The sequence below is a fragment of the Sus scrofa genome, chromosome 8 (genome assembly GCF_000003025.6).
Source record: "Sus scrofa isolate TJ Tabasco breed Duroc chromosome 8, Sscrofa11.1, whole genome shotgun sequence".
NCBI lineage: Eukaryota > Metazoa > Chordata > Mammalia > Artiodactyla > Suidae > Sus > Sus scrofa.
In genome coordinates this window covers 137765356-137784221 of record NC_010450.4, presented here as the reverse complement: position 1 = coordinate 137784221, position 18866 = coordinate 137765356, and the positions used below count along the sequence as shown (strand labels likewise).

At 41.6% G+C, this 18866-nt stretch overlaps 1 protein-coding gene across 1 annotated transcript in view; it reads right to left on the bottom strand.

Moving 5' to 3' along the window:
* The window catches only part of ANTXR2 (anthrax toxin receptor 2), a 149488-nt gene that overhangs the window by 94115 nt on the left and 36507 nt on the right, over positions 1-18866 (bottom strand). The window contains exons 8-10 of the mRNA XM_003129371.6: positions 16021-16081; positions 13895-13993; positions 11616-11685 (exon numbers count right to left, since the gene is read on the bottom strand). Of these exons, the coding sequence (XP_003129419.3) occupies positions 11616-11685; positions 13895-13993; positions 16021-16081 (230 nt within the window). The remainder of the gene's footprint in view (positions 1-11615; positions 11686-13894; positions 13994-16020; positions 16082-18866) is intronic.

The window sequence follows — 18866 nt, the reverse complement described above, 5'->3', positions numbered from 1 at the left end:
GTCCAACACGGTGCCTGGACCACAGTAGGTGCTCTGTAATTTCCTGTAATATCTGACTGTTTTTCTAACACATTATCCAGACTATCAAGGTGCTTTTGCATAAATACTTTAGATCCAAGTTAAAAAGCAACACGGATAATATAGAAGAATGTACTGCAGCAATGAAATAACTGCCTAATACTTTTCTGTTTAATTTCAAGAATTTCCATTCTACTTAATTTCATTAAAAATAGAGAGAGAGCTAAACTGTTCCAAAGATGTCTGGCATATAATGTCAAGAAGGTGCATGTAGAGAAATTTTTCAAAGCTGTTTCCTTCCTGTTACAAAATGTTATCTTGATAAAACCCAGCCCTACAACTGTGTTGAGCTCTGTGTTTGAACCTAACACTTAAAACCACACTCCAAATTGCTTTATGAATGTTTGCCAGTAAGTTCAATCAATCACTCAATCAGTCTATTACTAATTACACTAATATTTATAAATTGCTTATAATAGGCCAAGGAGGCCGATGCAGTAATAAAACACAGCATTACAATGTAACTGAAAGGAAGCCACATAAGCAATTAGGCCAGAATGGGCTATTAACTGAAACAGGTGTAAGCACAGAGGTACAAGAGGACAGACCGGGACACACGATCCTCTCAGCCCCGCACAGGGGCATCAGCAAAGACTTCCCGCAGGAAGCCGCCTTTGCCATGAATCCTAAAGAATGATCGGGAGGTAGTTTGGAAAAGAGATCCCAACGGGACCCAAGAGGACGCAGCGCTCTCTGACAGGCTGGAAGGGCAGCGGAAGGCCCGCAAAGCCATTCGCCGTGGCAGCAGCGCAGACGGCGAGAGTACATGACTTGAGGCTGAAGAGGATCACAGAAGAAGGGTCGTACGGAACCCGGGATGCTACATTTCGATATTTGGGATTAGTCCGACGAGTTTTTAAGCCCGGTAGAAGCACGGCCAGCGCTGTGTTTTACGAACCTCACGCCCGCTGCGTCGCAGAGCAGGGGCTGCAGGAGCAGCCTTCTGCAGCAGCGGACCAGGGAAGACGGTCTCCGTGTCTCACTGCTGCGAGGAACACACTTCGGTGCAGCCCCTCTGAGGAACAGTACGGAGGTTCCTCAAAGTTTAAGAACGGAACTACCACGCGGTCTAGTTAGTCCACGTCTGGGTATCATCGGAAGCACACAAACACACTAACTCAAAAAGGTATGTGCACCCCGATGTTCACTGTGGCATTATGTACAAACGCCGAGACATGAAAGCAACCCAGGTGCCCCCTGAGGGATGACGAAAGGCTAAAGACGCAGTACACACGGGCAGGGGGACACTGCCCAGCCACAAAAATAGGGAATCCTGCCATGTGCGACAGCACGATGGACTCTGAGGCTCCCAAGTGAAATACGTCCGATGGAGAAAGATGTACGATTTCACTCATGTGCGGAATAAAACAAAAACAGACACATGGATCCAGAGAGGAGACTGACGGCTACCAAGGGGGGAGGGAGGGAGAACAGCTAAGAGGTCACCTGCTAGTTAGCAGGTGGAGACCAGACTTGGGCGGAGCACGCGCTAGTGTACGCAGAGATCAAGACGCCACACTGCACACATGACGCTTATACAATGTCACCAGCCAGCGCGACCTCTACACAAATTCTTTCACAACACTTTCTCGGTGTATTTCAAATAAGAACCAAAGTAGAACTGAAGCAAACAATGTCAACGAGGAGAGTGTGAAAACAAAAAGGCGGAGACAGGAAGGAGTCAGCATAAGCCGGACGTGGAGAGTGACCGGACGCGGGAGGCAAAGAAGAGCGGGTAGTTAAAGATGACTTCGACGCTTCTGCCTTGCACAGGAAGGTGGGTGACCTCACACCGGGAACGTGAGAAGAACAGACTGGAACAGACGTATACGAGTTTAACTTGGGAACTTCGGTTCAAGGTGGTGGAAATCCAAGTGAGTGAGCTGACCTGTGGGTGGCAGACACTGGCACGGTGGGTTTAAAGCCAAGGGAAAGATCCTGCTGGGAGGTTCGGAGCTCGGGAGCAAGAAAAGGAGGCCTTCGAGAAGATGAGTTTATGGGTCAGGGGCTCGGCCACGGTGAAAACTGAGAATTAAGGCTGTGAGAAGAGGAGCTTGAAGCGAGGCCGTCTGAGGAGAAACAGCAGGGGGGCGAGACTCGCAAGTCATGACCGCCGGGGAGAAGCTGCTTCTGACACCGGCCGGGGTCATGCTGCCGATTATTCCGGGTGGCCAAGGAAAGTAGGCTCAGCGCTGAGGACTCTTTCAACTTCCTTTTCTATACACTGGTTCTTCCTTGCTTAGAACTGCTTACCAATACCTGCATCTGCTCTTTGCTCCATCCTCAGAGCGTTTTTTAAAATACACGGATACAAGAAACCTAAACAACTTAAAAGAGACTGCTTGCAGTTCGTGTTAACATCAAGCTGGTACTCAATTAACAGTAATAAAACCTGGAGTTCCCGTCATGGCGCAGTGGCTAACAACTCCCACCGGAAACCATGAGGTGGCGGGTTCGATCCCTGGCCTCGCGCAGTGGGTTAAGGATCCGGCGTTGCGGTGAGCTATGTGTAGGTCGCAGATGCGGCCTGGATCTGGCGTTGCTGTGACTGTGGTGTAGGCCAGCGGCTACTGCTCTGATTCGACCCCTAGCCTGGGAAACTACACATGCTGAGGGTACGGCCCCAAAAAGACAAAAAAAAAAGTAATAAAACTAAATTCAAGTGTACTTGGAGTTGCCTTGTGGTGCAGCAGCCTAAGTACCTGGCATTGTCACTACAGCAGTTCAGGTTGCTGCTGGGGTGGGGGTTCAATCCCTAGCCCGGGAACTTCCACAGGCTGCCAGCAAGGCCAAAATACATACATACATACATACGTACGTACGTACATAAATTCAAGTGTACTAAATTCATTCCGCCTAAGAAATGATTAAATAGCATTGTGGTATTTAATCAGGTAAGTAAAATTCAATGTGCTAATGGTCACAGTGCTTTATCTGATGTTCAAAGATGTGTGACAATTCCAAAGCAAGAGGCCAGCTCCCCGCCACACGGCAAGGTTGCTGTGATCTGAGAATCCTCATACTCCATGCCATACGGCTGACACTTCAATCCACAGGAACCGATCTGCAGAATATTCATTTGCTGCTGCCTTTATGCACAGCCAACCAAAGACTGCCACTTTATGATCCATTAAAAAAGATGAAAAAATTAAACAAAATTGTGAAAGACATTTGATGGAAGTAATAAATAATTTACCTCCAATTTGCACATACTGAAAATTAAACTGACAACTACTCAAAAAGTTATTAAAATTATGGTGACTTAAGATATTTTGAAATCAAGTGCTACCATTGAATACTCTGCAGAGCTTTTTAAAAGTTAGCTTTATACATAATAAATTATGACTTAAAATAATGCTTCATATTTGTGAAGAAGGATTCCACTTCTACTTATGAATATATGTAAATTAATATTTGTCTAAGGACATTTTCTTCAAAGAGGTTAAAGGATAAAATAATTGAATAAAATAATTTCTTTTTGAGACATCTCTATATATGAATATAACGAACACAAATATTGCAGTCAGGAAGACTGTTAGATTTCAGAAGGAAAAAAGCTATATCAGAGATGTACTGGACATTACACCTAAAGCTGTATTGCAAATGTTTTCAGAATTACACTAAAAATAACCCCTTTTTAACTGCTTTGTATATTTTTAAAAGATAAAAAAAGGGTACTTTGAAATTACCACTCAACTTCTAGTGCCTTCCATCCAAAAATGTCAAATGTCTTAATAATAGTAAAAACTGTAATAACAGAAAATTTAGAAGCAGATATAGAAGATGTAAATACACATTTAAGGAAATATCTTCCATATCATCGCACTGCTGTCCCTCTTTGAACACTTTCAGCTACCAAAACACTCACTAAATGCTTCTAATTGGTACAAAAATCTCCCTACAGTTTGAGCTGAAATGGCCCCTCTTTACCTTCTACTCTTTCTCTTGTTCTTGGAGCAAAAAGAAGTCAAATCTATCTTTCACACGACAGACCTGATGTTTAAAGAGAGCTGATGTGTCATACCTGAGTCATATCTTTTTCAGTGTTTTCACTGTAACCTGTTTAACATTTTCATAATTGTCAACATTTTCTTGGCCACCCCTAGATGTATTTGAATTAACTGTGGTTCCTCTTACAATTTCCAAAGCTGAATGTAATATTTAGGATGGATATGTAGTTCAGATTAGGTGCACTTATCACATTTATAAGTATAATCAGAAAGCAATACACCATGTGAACAAAAAGATAAATATTCCACCACTGGGGGAGGGGTGTAGAGAAATATTACAAACTGAGAGGTCCTCAGCCTTAACCCACTTCACTAAGATTCTAATGTTTATATTCAAAATATATAATTAATTTCCTGGTATCCATGATAAAAAAAATCAAGTCTCATTCCTCATAAGGAAAAGACCAACGCTGTAATTGCATCCTCTGCTACTAAGATAATGGTTCTTGGGGCTGCGCAGAGAAACAGACAGATGATATCTGGCCAGCATGTGGCCTAATGCTCCCAGAATGGGGGCTGGGTTCTCTTGCAGACACTCACCCAGGGTCAAGGGGCTATCCAGGCTGTAGCTTGGTGTCCCCCGCAGTCCGATGTCTTGGCAACAGGAAGGAAACCCAGCGACTGACCCATTCGCATCTGAAACGTCTGCTATCGGGCCTGAGGGCTGTGGATGCTACCAAGTTGCCCATCCTCGGGTAACCCCACCACAAGAAGCTCACCTCTGGCCATGGCTTTGCCCAGCACCAGGGGTTATGTGGAAGGACACAAGCAAGGCCAAGGTGGCTGATCTCAAAGGTCACACAGCTCAGGTCCTACGTCAGACCACCGAGCCCAGATGGGGCCCTGCAGCTGTGATGTGGCTTCGATTTGGACCCTGGACAAGGGATGACGTGGGAGAAGACAGTGTGGCCAGAAGCAGCCTCATCCAGCAAGTCATCCGTTGAGAACCAGCTCATCTCCTCAGTTTTTGTTCATCCTCTTTTTAAGTTTTTCTACTAAAGTCATGTCTCCCTCTCAAAAAAAAAAAAAAAAAAAAATCTGCTAAGTTCACCTAACCATACATAACAGGTATACAGTTTAAGTGTTCATATGAGAAGCTATGCTCAAGGCAGAATTTGTCCAACCAAGAAAGGGAAGCAGAACGAATCAATTTTATTCCAGGCAAAGTGAATTATATAAAAAATAACAATGTTGAGGAGAATAAAAAGACTTTATGGCCACATGCTCATCTCAATGATCTTTCAGTATCAGCCGCATAGAATTTTCCACATACACTGACGTCCCACCACTTCTTACTCAAAACACTCTGTCAACTGTCTTTCTACACTGCCTTTTAAGAGAACTAATATTATCAGTTTCCTCTGATTTAGATATTTATCTCATATTTGCCAGAAGATTCTGGCCAATGTTTTTGAAAGCACATTTAACTATACCATATGCCTCCTTAAATCATCTCTATCAAACAAGCTGTAGGATAAGGCTCTGGTTCATTCTGTTCTGTTTTTCTTTCTTCACAATGTGTTTATGTATATTTACCCAATTTGCTCTGTTCTTCTTGCCAAATTACAGGTTTGAGATCTCAACTATTGCAGAGCAGCTGTGCTATTGTTGATGTCTCACTAAACAAGGGTCAGGGAATAAGCCCATTTTGCAAGAACTGGTGACACCTGCACATGACACCAGGAGGTGACTGCCCTCGAATGGGCGGGACCTACAGAACTTCACAGGGTCTTTCCCATTCAAACGTCAGACATTTGGGTACAAAGGAACCACTGGCAGAAATTAACTCCCAAACCATCTGCAGATTTTTCTAGGTAAGATGATTTATTTAACCATGTTTTTTAAAATTAAATTGTGTCCAATGGAAAAAAAACAGAAAAGAACCATCTCAGTGCCGCCACCTTTACACTCCTTCTGTTTAACAACTGAGATTTGTTCATTTTAGTCTCAACTTCTATAACAAAGAAACGTATTAATTAGCGATGCTGCTCAGAGGAAGTACTCCAAAGACCCATTCCGACAATGCCACAGGCAGTGACATACTGGGTAAGATGCGCCCGGGTATTTTAACTTTTCTTGATTCCACGATGTCGATTTCCAAAGGCACACTTATGCTCCAGCTCTTTTCCTACATTCTCGGTTCCCATCTCCAAGTAAACATCGTCTTAGGAAGCCTTTTTCAAACCCAAATCCACGCGCCCTGGCTTTTTCAACGAATAAATCCTCAAAGAAGATGTAATTCAGGAAAAACAACATAAAGATGAGAAAGGAACTGAAGGAGCACGCTAATGAGATGAGGCACAAGCCCGTGGATCCAGCTCTGAGACTGTGCATCTGGCTTTGAGGCTGTCTGTCTAGGGTTCCTGCACCAGCATGTTAATTATTTAAGTGAGAGAACAGGGGGGACCATCACCACATCTGTCACCCTCACACAGGAAAACCCTCATTCATGGTGGGCCAGATGTGTTTATTTGAAACATAGACTAACTAGCTACTTAATGGGTTTGAGTCCTTAGCCAAAAGCTAATTAGACAAACATATTAAGCATCAGTCACCTCACAAGGCTAAACTGTTTCAGTTGTGTTGATTTTAATCCAATCTCATAAGAGAGTGCATCACCTACAAAGCATCTGAAGGAACATCCCAGGCAAAGGAAAGGTCCAAACTACTCTTTGTGTACTTAGTGGAGCAAACAATGTCGCCAAATGTCCCGAACTTCAACACATGAAATCTTCCCAAACTCTGTCTCAGCAGTAGCATGTGCTTGATACCAGGGGCGGGGAACAAAAGTAATTAGACAGGTCTCCCTGCCATATTCTCAGCTTGCTTATGGGTGAAAAGGTAACGTCAAAAGCCATACAAATGACAGCTTCTCATGCATGATATTTACTATGCTTATGTGATTTTTAAAAACCACATCTCCTGAGCGTTTAGCCAATCTACAAATCACTAAAGAATATCGGTGCTCTCTATGGCAGTCTATTCAAAAGGAAACTATGCCTCAAGGCAAATTCTAGGAAAAACAAATTCAGTGTCAGACGTAACAGGCAACTGCATTTTACAACAACTTTGAAGAAGAAAGTTAGCTACCTTCCTTAACTAGTCATTACTACGAAAAAACCAAGATAATTTTCTGCTCTCTCAAATGGCACGATCCCCAAAACGGAATTCTGGTCATCTTTCCCCTATCTGATAGATCCAAAAATCAAATGCACTCTTTTAGCTCTTTATATAAATAGTATCTCAAAATGTTCGAGAAAAAAGGTATTATTTTTCATGGAACAAACGGTTAGTGAACCTACTGTGTGTCCAGCATTGTTCTAGGTGCTAGAGATACAACAGGACACAAAACAAAATTCACCCTAGCAGGAAGGAGACACAATTTTTAAAAACAAACAAACAAATGCTTTCGAAGGAAAGTAAACCATGAAAAGAGAATCGAGTGTGCTCCACTCAAGGGAGGGGGAAGACGGTGTGATTAGATAGGGAAGGCCTTTCTGAGAAGTTGACATCTGAACAAAACTTGAAGCAGCTGAAAGAGTGAGACATGAGGGGAGGACCACTTCAAGCAGAGAACAGCAAATGCAAAAAAAAAAACAAAACAAAAAAACAAAAAACAGCTGGCGTTCCTTGCAGCACTATTCACAATAGCTAAGACATGGAAACAACCTAAACGTCCATCCACAGACGAATGGATAAAGAAGATGTGGTACATTTACACAATAGAATACTACTCAGCCATAAAAAAGAATGAAATAATGCCGTTTGCAGCAACATGGATGCAACTAGAGACTCTCATACTAAGTGAAGTCAGAAAGACAAATACCATGTGATATCATTTATATGTGAAATCTAAAATATGATACAAATGAACCTATCTCCAAAACAGAAACAGACTCATAGACATAGAGAACAGACTTGTGGTCCCCAAGGGGAGGGGAGGGAGTGAGATGGACTGGGATTTGGGGTTACTAGATCAAACTGTTACATTTAGAATGGATGGGCAATGAGGTCCTACTCTATAGCATGAGGAGCTATATCCAATCTCTTGGAACAGAACATGATGGAAATAATTTTAAAAGATAATCTATCTATGTATCTATGTATCTACATGTATCTATCTGTCTAACTGAGTCACTTTGCTGTGCCGCAGAAATTGGCACAGCATAGTAAATCAACTACACTTTAATAAAAAATAAAAGTTAAAAAAACACTGGGGTAAGAATGAACTCACTTGGTTAACAACAAAGAGGCCAGGGTGACCAATACAGATGGGGCAAAAAGAAGATGAAGCCAGAGACATAATGAGGGCCAGACCCTGTAGAGCCTTATAGAGACTGCAGTGCTTACACTTTCACCCTGACTGTCACAAGAAACTCAATATTGGGAATTTTAAGTGGAAGAGCAACATAAAATGATCTTTTAATGGCATCACTTTTGCCGAGGACAAAAGCAGAAAGCCCAGGTGAGAAGCTTAGTCTAGGATGTGGTGGGGAAGGATCGGATTCTGAACATAGTCTGAAATCAGAGCTGAGGTGGGCCGCATATAGTAGATCAATAGGGACTCAAAGGTTTTCACCTGAACAACAGAAAGGACAGACATTGCACAAAAATAAACTCAAAATGGCTGAAAGACTTAAACATAAGACAAGACACCATCCAACTCCTGGAAGAGAACATAGGCAAAACACTCTCTGACACCAACCTCATGAGTATTTGCTCAGGTCAGTCTCCCAAAGCAACAGAAATTAGAGCAAAAATAAACCCATGGGACCTCATCAAACTGAAAAGCTTTTGCACAGCAAAGGAAACCCAAAAGAAAACAAAAAGACAACTTACAGAATGGGAGAAAATAGTTTCAAATGATGCAACTGACAAGGGCTTAATCTCTAGAATATATAAACAACTTATACAACCCAACAGCAAAAAAACCAATCAATCAATGGAAAAATGGGCAAAAGACCTGAATAGACTGTTCTCCAAAGAAGATATACAGACGGCCAACAAGCACATGAAAAAATGCCCAACATCGCTGATTATAAGAGAAATGCAAATCAAAACTACCATGAGATACCACCTCACACCAGTCAGAATGGCCATCATTAATAAATCCACAAATAACAAGTGCTGGAGGGGGTGTGGAGAAAAGGGAACCCTCCTGCACTGCTGGTGGGAATGGAAACTGGTACAGCCACTATGGAGAACAGTCTGGAGATACCTTAGAAATCTATACATAGAACTTCCATATGACCCCGCGATCCCACTCTTGGGCATCTATCTGGACAAAACTCTACTTAAAAGAGACACGTGCACCCGCATGTTCATTGCAGCACTATTCACAATAGCCAAGACATGGAAACAACCCAAATGTCCATCGACAGATGATTGGATTCGGAAGTTGTGGTATATATACACAATGGAATACAACTCAGCCATAAAAAAGAACGACATAATGCCTTTTGCAGCAACATGGATGGAACTAGAGACTCTCATACTGAGTGAAATGAGCCAGAAAGACAAAGACAAATACCATATGATATCACTTATAACTGGAGTCTAATATACAGCACAAACGAACATCTCCTCAGAAAAGAAAATCATGGACTTGGAGAAGAGACTTGTGGCTGCCTGATGGGAGGGGGAGGGAGTGGGAGGGATCGGGAGCTTGGGCTTATCAGACACAACTTAGAATGGATTTACAAGGAGATCCTGCTGAGTAGCATTGAGAACTATGTCTAGATACTCATATTGCAACAGAACAAGGGTGGGGGAAAAAATGTATACATGTAAGGATAACTTGATCCCTTTGCTGTACAGTGGGAAAAAAAAATAAATTAAAAAAAAATTTTGCAAGTAGGAAGCTGGGAAAAAAAAAAGAAAGGACAGACTTGCCAATGACTCAGATAGAGAAGACAGCTCTGAAAGCAGGTAGGAGGGAACAATCAGGAGAATCAGTATGGAATTATAGATTCAATAAAACAAGACCAAACTTTAAGTCAATAGATGTATCATTGCTAATACGAGACATCATTACTCAGAAAGCCATTGAGTCCCCACTGTGTCCCTGGGATAAAAATGGCTCTGAGCAAAATGGACCTGCCTCAAATTCCAAGGCCAGACTAATTTAGCCATAGGCATGTTATCAGTTAACACTAGATTATGACATGACACAGGAGGTGAATACTTTTTTTATAGAAAGCGTCAGACAGTCTTGCTTTTTTCAGTTACATTATGCAGCTCTTTTCAATCAATTTAAAATAGCTGACATCACTCTAATTTACTTGGCTGATCGGAAGTGATGTCCAGGAGAGACCCTGAATATTTAAGCATCTACGAAAGTTTAAGTGCTTAAGTCCATTTCAAACTACTGATTTTCTTAGGTTCCGCAAAGGAAAATACTACCTTTGCTCTGCGCCAATCCAGACTTCGGATTGGGAGTTTACGCATTTCCGTTTCCTCTGCTCTGGGTGCGAGATCACTGCAAAGTGAGTCCTGAAGACTGAACCCTACGCATTATCCTAAGCACAGTGCGTCCCTCCCTGGACAAGAGAGCAGTGGAGCTCTTTGCAATCACTTCCTTCTTTAGAAAGAGGGCAGAGGAAAACTCGAAAATGGGAATATTAAGTGCTGGTGAATTATCTGTGAACAGGTGCTTAAAAAGAAGAGCCCTTATCCAAAGGAAATAGCTCTTATCTTTGCTAGATACCTTCATTGATTACTGCCACACCAAAGCACATGAGATACAACCCTTAACAGGACTGGGATACAAATTAAAGCACAAATATTTCCTAGCCTTACTGAGCCATGTTCCTTTTGCTCCTTAATCTTAATATTTAAATACTCTAGTAATTATAATTAGTCAAAATCCCACTTTGAAACTCATGCATTTCTGTGCATACCTGTGTGTATGTAAATTCAATACTCCAAAGTTCCAAAGAACATCTATGGTTCTTATTATTTCAACACAGACAACAGTTCTCAAATCTATTCAAATAAATATTTTTAGAGCCTTTTAATCAATATTTAAGAAACAAGATGTAACACACTTTACTATTTTCAACCTAAGAATATGTATAAAGTACTAACCAGAATGATTTGCCTTAAGATTGGTAATTTCATGTTCAATCTTTATATCCGGAAGAGATAAAATAAAACAAATGTGTATTTTATCACCATTACCTAATAACTTGTAGCTAAAAAGTTCTTAAATCTGGGAGTTCCCGTCGTGGCGCAGTGGTTAATGAATCTGACTAGGAACCATGAGGTTGCGGGTTCAGTCCCTGCCCTTGCTCAGTGGGTTAAGGATCCAGCGTTGCCGTGAGCTGTGGTGTAGGTTGCAGACACGGCTTGGATCCCGAGTTGCTGTGGCTCTGGCGTAGGCCGGTGGCTGCAGCTCCGATTCGACCCCTAGCCTGGGAATCTCCATATGCCGCGGGAGCAGCCCAAAGAAATAGCAAAAAGACAAAGACACACACACACACACACACACACACACAAAGTTCTTAAATCTTTTAATGAGGTACTTACTCTCCAACTTCATGCAGGGTAGGTGCAGGACAAAGCATGGAATTATGTTCCACACTCACTGGCATTACACCTAGAAAATACAGTGCCACTGAATTAATAAATGGTTTTAGGTATGTCACAGTTTCATTAATAATATTAGGAGATGCAACAATCAGAGTTCAAGCGTGGAACTTTAGCTATATTATCACGGAAAACCAAAAAGATACTCATATAAAGAAAGAGGAGGAGTTCCCGTCGTGGCGCAGTGGAAATGAATCCAACTAGGAACCATGAGGTTGCGGGCTTGTTGATCCCTGGCCTTGCTCAGTGGGTTAAGGATCCAGTGTTGCTGTGAGCTGTGGTGTAGATCACAGATGTGGCTCGGATCTGACGTGGCTGTGGCTGTGGGGTAGGCCAGCAGCTGTAGCTCCCATTCGACCCCTAGCCTGGGAACCTCCATATGCTGCGGGAGTGGCCCTAGAAAAGACAAAAAAAAAAAAAAGAAAGAGGAGAAGGAATACAGAAATGTAAAATAGAAAGAGATAACATGTCTCATTGATATATTTATGAATTATGAATTACGGTTGTTGTATTTTTGGGGTTTTTCTTGTCTTTTGTCCTTTTTTAGGGCTGCACCCACCCTGCGGCATATGGAGGTTCCCAGCCTAGGGGTCAGAGCCAGAGCCACAGCAACGCCAGATCCGAGCTGTGTCTGTGACCTACACCACAGCTCACGGCAACGCCGGATCCTTAACCCACTGAGCAAGGCCAGGGATCGAACTTGCAACCTCAAGGGTCCTAGTCGGATTCATTTCCGCTACGCCAAGATGGGAATTCCAAATTATGGTGTTTTGACTTAAGTTCACATGTCATTTGGAGATACTATAAAATTATCACCTTCTCCTGCTCAATTTTCCCAATAAGTTAGATTTTCAAGAATAAATGATATTTTTAAAATCAATATAAAAATGGTATAGAAAACTGTCCAAAGGATAATAAATTTATTTCAAGGGTTTAATAAAATAATTGCATCTATAATACATAAATAATTTTATAAAGCTGAATGATTAAATTGCCCTGGTAATTTTAATAATAAATGAGAAAAGTTATCTAGATTATAAATATTTAGAAAAGTTATATAATCAAAAGGAGACCCTTAGAATGCAAATGATGAAAATACAATCTAGCTAAATTTATTTGAGGGTTTTCTTTAATAAACTTAATCCCATGTAGCTAGGTGTAAAATATATTTATGTTATAATCAACTCAAATATGTAATCAGGAGGAATTGGGTAAAGTGAATGCTTAGACAAATCGCTGAATAAAAACACAAATTACTCTGTCCTCTTCAACTGCAGAATCTACTAGGAAGAGAGTTCGTAACAAACAGAGAGGAATTAACGATGGCATGTCCTATGCTGAGAGCCTCGCCCCTTTACCTCAGCCAACACTTGCTGAGCAGTTACAGTCTGTGGAGCCGGGTTTAGAACCATCCGGTAAACAATAAAATTGTAGATGAACCTCTCACAAAATAATTCCACCAGAGTTCAGCTTCTGCCTTACAGTTCAAAATTTTAGAAGACAATATAATCATCAATTATAAGAAAACATCTTGGACCCAAAGTGCTCAGAAATACTAAGATCTATTTTTAAAAGAGGAGTTTTTCTGAGACTGAAGAAAAATAAGCAATACTCATCTTCTGCTTTTTCACTAGCCAAGCTAGGGAACACTAAAAACTAATTCCAGAAATACGACAATTCGCAGCAAACACTGTGCTGGGGGGCGGGGTCGGGGGCACTGGAGAAAAACCGGTAAGGCCAAACACCTATCTTCGGGAAGCTGGCTGACAAATTCTTGGGAAATTAGATAAAGAAAACAAGTGACAATAAAATGAGGCAATAAGTAGTAGAGTAGTCCAAGATAGATCTTCAGGCAACAATAACAAGAAACAGTTTTCAGACGGAATTAAATCAGGCGGTGGATACCGCCCATACAGAGTGCAATCGGGCAAAGCGAGTTCGACTCTCGGCCCTGCCCATAATTAGGTTGTTTGGCTCTTTCAGCCACAAGGTCATCATCTGTATAATGAGACTACTTAGGGGAGGGTCCAGCATTTAGTAAGTTATAAACAAATGTTGCCATTATTAAATAACTGTTAAATAATTAGTGTTGTTACTCCTTTCTTTCCTCTCTGATTAAAAACCACGGCCAGTTGGTCCAAGCTGGGGAAAGGAGGAAAACACGTGAGGCTGACACGCTGTGCAGACATCAAAGCGACGCTGAGGCGACCGACACCTACTCTTGGTGTAGGTTTCATTAACGGTGTAGGTACAGAGGACGCTGCCCTTCCGACTGCCCAAGCTGAACCCTCTTCCGTTCAAAACAATTTGAAATTCCTCTAGAAGTAAAAGGAAAAATAAATTGAATCAATGCTTAGTAAAAAACAACCACCAAAAAAAAAAAACAACTTGAAGCAAAAGTTTCCACGTACAAAGAATGAATTTCTTAATACTATTCAGCCAAATAATAACCTTGAAGAGACGGTTCTACCTGCTTTCTTAGATCCTCCAGGGAAATACAGGGAGACACCAGTTGCTACCATGCAGAAATGCATTATTTTATCTTTTAAACAAAGCATTTTCCAACAGTGACCAAGATAGTAGAACTGAAGCTAAGAGGTCAGTCCCAAGCATCCTATAAAAAACTCGCCCATCCCGAGGACAACAGCCACAGGAAAGAAAACTCTTTGGTTTCCTCTCCTCTCAGGCACGGAGGAGCGGGGTGCAAAACGCTGAATTTGCTGCCGTCTACGAACGCTAGCCAGGGCTCGGTGACGGCCTCTTCCCAGCCGAACCCCGGATTCGTCTTCCGAAGGACCCAGACTCACCATCTTCAGCGGCCCCGCGTTCTGGACTAATCACACCCTAGAGCCAGTCGCTGAAGGAAGGGGACGTGACCTGTCTCTACGCACGAGGCGCCGTCGCTGAATGTCAGGGAGTGAAATAATACGCTGGAAGGACAGGGAGCCCATCAAGGCTCTTGACTGACAAGGAAGGGCTCGCTGCCCAGCAAAGGTACGTCAACTATTTTAACAGTAATTCACTTCCGGTCCTCTCAGCGACGGCCCATCTAAGACAAGCCAACATGGACACAGCAGTTAACTCTAGGAGAAACACCACCGTGTTTTTCCTTATAAATTATTTATTTATTTATTTATGGTCTTTTTTTGCCTTCTTCTAGGGCCGCTCCGCGGCATATGGAGGTTCCCAGGCTAGGGATTGAATCAGAGCTGTAGCCGTCGGCCTACACCACAGCCACAGCCACCCCAGATCCGAGCCATGTCTGTGGCCTACACCACCGCTCACGGCCACGCCGGGGGATCCTTAACCCACTGAGCGAGGCAAGGGATCGAACCTACAACCTCATGGTTCCTAGTCAGGTTCATTAACCACTGAGCCACAATGGGGACTCCCTTTTTCTTATAGATTAAAGCAAAGTGCAGGTGAAACTTAAAATGTGACTCAGTAAAAAGAAGATGAGCTTCAGGAGTCAGAGAGGCAAGAGTCTAAAAGCACCTGCCTCTGTGTCAGTTCCCTATCTATGAATGCGAGATTATAAAACGGTCTGACACTGCTGTTACGGGGACTAGGTAAAATATAAACTCGGAGAGCCCCATCCTGCTCTGGAATGTTCGAAAGCACTATTCCTCTTAAACATCTCAGTTGCCATAAGGGGGGGGTCAAAAAGGTGCAGGCCTTCATCCCAGGTGTTGCGGTTGGGAAGCGTTGCAGAAAACTGCAAAGCACGTCTCCTTCCCCGCCAGACCCGGTACCCTCCCTTTTTAAAGGCAAGTCGGGTTACAACGAACTCCAGGTCCGACTTGAAGAAGACACAGAATAGGCCAGAGAGAATCTTTGGGTTGGAGGGCATGAAAGTGCTAAAACCTGAGTCTGTTTTTAGCACCAGCTGCCGAAGCCACCTGCTTCTCTCCTGCCAGCCACCCATAAATCGCTTCTTTATGAGTCCTGAGCTGCCAGGTACTGGACTTTGGCCGGGTGATCATGGCACGATACACCAATGTCCACAGAAGCATGACTATTTGTACAATCAGACAAAAGAGAAAACTTCCTGTCTTATTTTACTTGTCATAGGAAAGGTCTCAAACATGAACTAAATTAAATATACAGAAGATTTTAAAAGCCTGTCACACAATATGTTCATTATTTAAAATAACACTCCAATCTTAAAAATTTGAATTTAAAATAGAAATATTTCAAGGAATTATTTAAAAATTCTTTCAGAAAAAGATGCCAAAAAAATTAATTTTGCTATTCTCTTTCCAACTTGAGTTTCAAATCATATATTTTAACTAGGAAAAAAAAAGTACAATTTCCAACAAGGTATTTTTAAATTCTAATCACTTACCCCCCACACAGACACTTGAGGGCCGCAATTCCAGGATTTCAGTGCATGACTGAGCTAGTATCTAAAAAGGAAAAAGGGGGAATTATACAATTACTAATAACCTTGTGGCCCTCCCCTTAATTTCAATAGAAGGCAGAGAAAATTTATTAACCATCGCATATTCAGGCACCAAGCTCTTAGGAAATTTCCATGTCCGTCTTTCAGTATATATTCTAAGATAGCACTATAGGAATCTTTATTTGATTAGAGTAAATACAGATAAGCACAGACAAAGTAGGTCGTTGCCTCAAAGTCTGTTCGCCTTGGATATGAAAAGATAACTAAAATTTCCTGATGGCCGTAAAAGCAATGCTGACTTTCCCATCAGGCAAAAAACAAGACAGCAAATCAGACCTTCTGCTTAATTATGCTAATTTGATGTTTTCTATTAAAAGGCTCAATACAATATCAATAAATAAACACTTCTTTATTTGATTCTGGCATTTCTATTCAATTTCTCTGCCTCAATTCCCATGGATGCTAATCCTCTTTACATGCATCAAACATTACACTTGCAGAACACAGGCTCCTTGTATGAGCCAAATATTATTCGCAAAAACACAGGCTCTGTACTCCAGCATTCCCAGAGCACAAGAATAGAGTGGCTCTTCTAAGCTTGTTCCGAGAAACAGAAACCACCATACAAGGCACAGGCTACAAGTGAAAAACAACGATGATGAACTAAGCTGCTCCTAATGGACTCCACAATCCTGCCTTTATTTTTAGAACTGCTCTGCACTGCATCAACAAAGTCAGACAAGCTCCAGAAGATCTTTGAACGACATTCCTGTCTTGACGGAAGCTGAAGACAAATGATGTACAGTAGTTTCTAGCATCTCCTGCTCAAAACTAAAACAGGAAGGAAGGACTGTAGCCGGAAATAGAAACGCTTCCTGTGCTTTCTTTAATAACAGTGGGAATATAAATTGTCAGACTCTAAAAATCAGCTGGGTCAAATCAGGGAATTTCTGTTGCTGAATATGCATCTTCGAAAGAAGGAATCATTCGCCGTTTTTCAGATCACTTCCCAGTGAATCCACTTTTGCGTGGTGATTCGGGGGAAAAGGAGTACAATTTTACATCTGAGAAATTCCAAGTGAGCTCTATTTAAACTCGATGTGACCGAAGAGATTCCGCAGTTTCCCGAAGGCGTAGTCTAGGTCTGCTAGTCTACCTCTGATGCTCAACACTCGCTTCTCTGGAGCGTGACTATGTTTGTTCAAGTAAGAACTGGGGACCACTGTCAAAGGTTAATGTGCCCTTTCGGAAGGGAAGCATCTCAAATAACTCACATCTTTAAATATTTTGACATAATTCAGATAACAAGACTCCGAAGGGAAGAGAATACAAGAGTGGTGCCAAAGAAATACGAAGCCAAAAGCATTCCAACTAACAAACTGGGGCTTTAGCTTTGAAGGATTTGAGACAAACGTGAGAACTGAGCCAGGAAAATGCAAAGTCCACGGAAAACACGAAGCCCCCAAATCTATTTCATCTGCCAGCAGTTCTGAAAGAATCTATTTTAGAATAAATCCCATGAAGGAGACTGACGGTATGTTACAGCTTACAATCCTTTTATTATTTTAGGCACACCACTGTTGGCATTACAGAAAAACGTTTCAAACATCAAGAAAAATAGGAGAGAAGTTTATAGACTGAGTCGACTGGAAATAGAAAACGTTTTTTAAAAATTCCTTAGAATAAGGCAGATCAAGAAATTACAAAGAGAGTTTCCAAAAGTCATGTCAAAGACTATGCCACCCAGAATGACCTGTGTGGGTTTCCGAAATTATGTTGATTTTCCCTCTCCTACCAGAATTGGCCCTGATTAAATCAGATCTCAAAATATTAAGACAAATGTCTGCATACTGACTTCTTCTTTCGATTTGGTGTATTCCATCAAAACACTTCTAAACTGATAGTTCCAATAGCAAGAGCAAATGATCGGTTCTTACGGACCGACTCAACACCGGAGGATAAATACCTCCAAGGAACTTGGTGGTCTGTCTACTGCTCTGAAGCCAGACCCTATCTAGCCCCTGGTAGGTCTTTCGATTTTCAAGAAATAGTTCAGGATAATTTGGAAACTTCCCTTGTATTCAAGTCTGAGGTTAAAGAAATCAAATTACCTTCAGCGGAGATTAAGAATAACTAAAGGTTAGTGGCATCTTGCAGTAACGTGTAGAATATACGTTTATACATAAAATACACTTAATTAGTTTAACATTTGTACTTATCTTAACAAAATGAGTTTCACCGGATGAGTTACTGAGTGAAAAAGTGACTCCAATAACACATTAATTGAAAGACAAAGTGTTTGGACCCCGAGTCACAAAACTGGCATCACCGCGTGACATAATCCAGTTGAATCCCCCTCAGAACATTATGTACCTTTCTCCAGGTTTATTTGGAATTTTTTACTCCTTAGGACCTTACATTCTATTATTTGAGTGTTTGAATCACCTCCTCAACGAGAGGACTGACTCTCTGAGTACAGACATGGGATCACATCACACTGAGCAAGTCTCCCAGGACTCACATGCTCTGTACATGCAGTACAGCCACCAAGGGCTGGGAGAATACAGGCCAAATGCATGAGTTAATGGCAGTATTAAAAATGTCTACTAGTAAGCAAAGCAACAACCCTAAAAGGACTAAAATAAAGCAGAATAAAGTTAATTTATGTGAAAAAAAAAACACCTGGCCTTTCAATAAATTGCAAAGGATGGAAATCCAGAGACGCATAATTTGAAATGAAGTCCGCCAAAGCCATTTTCACAGAAAAAATAATAAGAGAGGAAGAGAAT